The following is a 4,702-nucleotide window of genomic DNA, read 5'->3' as shown; positions in this document are numbered from 1 at the left end:
ACAGGGAGGTAGCGGTCTTTACAACCTATTGAGCTACTGTATGTGGTGAATTTCAACTAAGAAAGCTGCAACTTTGGAAAACATCCATGAGATGCGACTAACTGCTGCCGAAGTGTCATATTAGCTTTGGCTGAACTTCAGGATTCAATTTTTTTTTTGCATGCAACGAAGAAGGTGGATTCTCACTCTGTAGTCGTGTTGGGAAGGCACAGGAACAATTACAGCAACCATCCTTTCAGGAGAGGGAGAACAGAGGGGATGAGCGGGAGAAGTGGAAGCGAGGAGAGTTGCTGTCAGTTGTGCACGGCTGCCTCTTTCATGTAAAAATGCCTGTTTCTGCAGCTCTTCTCCCTTCCTGTTATCCTTACCTGATCACTGTTGCCTCTCTCCTCCTATCGCTCTCTCTCTCACCCCAACTATGTTTCTCATCAGCTCTTCCTCTCTCGTTCTCTCTCTCCCTCTCCTTTGCTCTTTCTCAACCACTCTGCCACACTTCACTGGCTTCAGCAAACGGCTCCCCTGTCATATTATCACACACACGCACGTGCACACACATGCACATGCCCACATACATACACACACACACACACATATGCAGTTAGAGGGAGAAATACAAACATATAAAATATACTGTTTACATGAAAGGGCCACATATGCACAGCCATATGTCCTGCTTTCTGTGCACACACATACAAACAAACACTGAGACACACACACACACACACACACACACACACACACACACACACACACACACACACACACACACACACACACACACACACACACACACACACACACACACACACACACACACACATTCTCCAAGGCTACTAAGGGGGTGACAGAGGCCCACTGCAGGGGGTGAAAGTTTCAAAAAAAGAAAAAGAAAGAAAGAAAAAAAGAAACACTGTTCTCTCTCTACACTTTGAATAAGTAAACTATCTGCTATAGTCAGTTATTACCCTTACATATATGTACTGTTACACTCTCAGTAGGCCTACTACCAGCTGAGACGTAAGAGTTTTCAATTCAAGGATCAAAACATAGCCTAAGCAAAGCCAGATGTGAGATAACAGCTTCAAAGTGATTATTTTGGTTCTTTATGAGTCACAAGGGAGAAATTAAGTTTATTCGCACACTTTACAGATTATTTTACCACTAGTCATTTAAGGACACTTCACAACTTTGTAAAAATATATATACATCCATCCCTTATGTGTGTACTATATATGGCAAGGACAGTGTAATAATATAGAAATAGGGAGAGACAAGAGCTCAGATTAAACTGGCAAACAGGCCTAGCAGTTGGATGTTTGTCTCAAGTGTGTGTGTGTGTGTGTGTGTGTGTGTGTGTGTGTGTGTGTGTGTGTGTGTGTGTGTGTGTGTGTGTGTGTGTGTCTTTTTGCACGCACACTGACACAAACTGTGATCTCCGGCTTGAGGCTCTGGCAACACTGTGCCAAATACCAAGCCAATAAAGCATGTTGAAATTAATTAAAAGAGATTTACTCTACATTGTTTCCGCACATTATCAAGAACATTATATGAGTCCGGCTGATGTTTTATTACTGATTTTCAGCCACACTATTTTTTTTTTATATATATATTTGAGAGATGAAATGTTGATTGATGGTCTGGGGGCGTGCATATTTATTTTCTGGTTTTGCAATAAAGTTAGTCAAAGAGAAGAGCAGATAGAAGAGAGGCTGTTTACATGAGACAAAGAACGCTGTATTCTGTGCTGGGGCCGTTTTGGAAACGCTCTTTTATTACTATTTCCACGAGTACAAAATCGCTATAAAAATGACTAAATGTCTGTGCCAAGTAAACGGACTGAGAGGGGCTCCTCCGTTTGGCCTTCCTGTGTTTCCTGTGTGGTCCGCTCAAAGGGTTAAAGCCCAAAGTGAACTGAATTGTAAGAAGTTGGTTTCCAAGGGAAACTGTTCGCACCGTTCCAGCTGAGGCGGGATGGACCAACTGCCTGACACGGCGGGGGTAGGGGTGATTGAGTGAAATTGCAAATTAATTTCGCACCGCATCGCTTATTAAATATTCACATACGCATTTCATTATGCTGTCGCGGCATGATAACACTCGCGGTAACGTTGTTTGTTATTTGGTATGATTTTGACAGGAGAGATTAATACTATTACTTGCCTCCACCCCTCCCATTCAGCCAGAGTGCTGGGGTCCCTGCCAAGTCGGTTTGAAAAGAGCAGACAAAGGCTTTGAGCTCAGGACGCCCCTCTCTCTCTCTCACTCTGCCTACAAAGCCAACCTAACTCTATCTTCCCCGCTTTTCTAACATGGAAACGTTTTGTAATAGGTGGCGTTAAAGAGTGTTGGTTTTATTTTTACTTTCTTATACTGAAATGTACGACCGTCTGGATCCCCGCTCGGCCGAGAGAGGAAGGCTTTTTGTAGGTATAATACAAGGAAGCGTCGTCTGAGAGAGGGAGAGAGAGGGGGAAGGATTGACGCTTTTTCCTCCTCTCCTCCTCCTTCTTCCTTTCGCCCCCTCTCCTCCTCTTTTTGGCGGAGAGAGGGGTTGAGGCAGGAATAAACGCTTTTTTGGTTTTTTCTTCTTCTTCTTCTTCTTTTTTTTTTTTTTAAATGCATTTGAATCCTACTGCGCAACCAGACCGGATCACGTGGGATTGGAGAGAGTTGGATCGATTTTGCACAGTTCAATGTGAGAGAAAAAGAGAGAAACAAACAACTCTTTCTTTTCTTTTTTCTTTTTTTACTTGTGTGGATAACTGGGACTGTTGATACTTTTTGCATTAGTGCAAGAGAAGAGGGGGTGTTTTGAGTGGGTTCCTTCTTTTCAGCCTTGGAGGTGTGGAGTATTAATTCTTATATGCCTGGGTTTTGAAAAACAATGGAGACGCACATTTCGTGCCTCTTCCCGGAAATTTTGGCCATGATTTTCAGCTATCTGGACGTGAGGGACAAAGGCAGGGTAGCCCAAGTGTGTATCGCTTGGAGGGACGCATCCTACCACAAGTCAGTGTGGAGGGGGGTGGAGGCCAAGCTGCACCTCCGCCGGGCCAATCCCTCCCTGTTCCCCAGCCTCCAGGCCAGGGGCATCCGGAGGGTCCAGATCCTCTCCCTGCGCCGCAGCCTGAGCTATGTGATCCAGGGAATGCCTAACATCGAGTCCCTCAACCTGTCCGGCTGCTACAACCTTACAGATAACGGGCTCGGCCATGCATTTGTGCAGGAGATCCCATCACTGAGGGTTTTGAACCTGAGTCTGTGCAAGCAGATCACAGACTCTAGTCTAGGCAGGATAGCCCAGTATCTGAAGAACCTGGAAGTACTGGAGCTTGGTGGCTGCAGCAACATCACAAACACTGGGCTGCTCTTGATAGCCTGGGGCCTCCACAGACTCAAGAGCCTCAATCTGAGGTCCTGCAGGCACGTCTCGGACGTGGGGATTGGACATTTGGCGGGCATGACCCGCAGCGCAGCAGAGGGTTGCTTGAACCTGGAGTACCTGACTCTCCAGGACTGTCAGAAACTGACGGACCTGTCACTCAAACACATTTCCAAGGGCCTGACCAAGCTCCGGGTGCTGAACCTGAGCTTCTGCGGGGGGATCTCTGACGCGGGGATGATCCACCTCTCCCACATGGCTTCCCTGTGGAGCCTCAACCTCCGCTCCTGTGACAACATCAGCGACACGGGAACCATGCACCTCGCCATGGGCACCCTGAGGCTCTCTGGGCTCGACGTTTCCTTCTGTGACAAGATAGGGGACCAGACCCTGGCGTACATTGCCCAGGGGCTGTACCAGCTCAAGTCCCTGTCCCTGTGCTCGTGTCACATCTCTGACGACGGGATAAACCGGATGGTGAGGCAGATGCACGAGCTGAGGACCCTGAACATTGGACAGTGTGTGCGCATCACGGACAAAGGGCTGGAGCTCATAGCTGACCACCTGACCCAGCTGGCGGGCATCGACCTGTATGGATGTACCAAGATCACCAAGAGGGGACTGGAGAGGATCACACAGCTCCCCTGCCTTAAAGTGTTGAACCTTGGACTCTGGCAGATGACAGAGAGTGAGAAAGTGAGGTGATTGGAAATGTTATTTTGTGTGTGCGAGTGTGTGTGTGTGCAGTGTGTGTGTGTGTTTGCCTTTTCTTTTAAGGATGGGGACAGAGGGGGGCACAAGGAGCAGGAGCAGGAGGTGGGGTGGATGGTGTATGGGTGTGGAGACATCATTTCTTATTTAAAAAGAGAGAACCCTTCCTCTCCCTCCTGTGTTAACGGTGTGCTTCTCCCATGTGACCGCAATCTTCTGTCCAAAATGTTTTATTTTTCTTTCTGTTGGCCTTGCAGGATCTAAATTAGTGTTTGATATGACTTAATATTCTGCCTGGTAGGAAGCAATTAAAACTTGCTTTTGTTGTGAACTCATGAAAACCCCTGTTAGCGATTTGTTTTGATCTCATTTTTGAGTTTTAATATCTCATGAATTCACGACATCGGACTGGAATAACTTGCAATGCATATCAAGCTCATCATTTCAAAAAGTGTCTTTTTTTTTCTTTCATACTGTTTAGGATAATCTGCTCCATTTACTGACACTTGCTTCCAGAAAATTCTTGAAGTGAAACTTGCATCCATACAAACTGGCACATTCCTTTTTTTTAATTTCTATTTTTCATTTAAAGCAAAAGTGAGGTTTTAA

At 46.1% G+C, this 4,702-nt stretch overlaps 1 protein-coding gene across 1 annotated transcript; it reads left to right on the top strand.

Moving 5' to 3' along the window:
• The first annotated feature begins 2,263 nt into the window (after nt 1-2,263).
• fbxl14b (F-box and leucine-rich repeat protein 14b) lies at nt 2,264-4,135 on the top strand. Its single transcript, XM_083999155.1, has one exon. The coding sequence runs from the start codon at nt 2,885-2,887 to the stop codon at nt 4,085-4,087; it is 1,203 nt and encodes a 400-aa protein (XP_083855281.1). The 5' UTR covers nt 2,264-2,884; the 3' UTR covers nt 4,088-4,135.
• The last annotated feature ends 567 nt before the right edge of the window (nt 4,136-4,702 follow it).

The sequence above is a fragment of the Trachurus trachurus genome (assembly GCF_905171665.1).
Source record: "Trachurus trachurus genome assembly, chromosome: 23".
Taxonomy (NCBI): domain Eukaryota; kingdom Metazoa; phylum Chordata; class Actinopteri; order Carangiformes; family Carangidae; genus Trachurus; species Trachurus trachurus.
The sequence above is the reverse complement of the archived record's forward strand: the minus strand, read 5'-3'. Positions and strand labels throughout refer to the sequence as shown.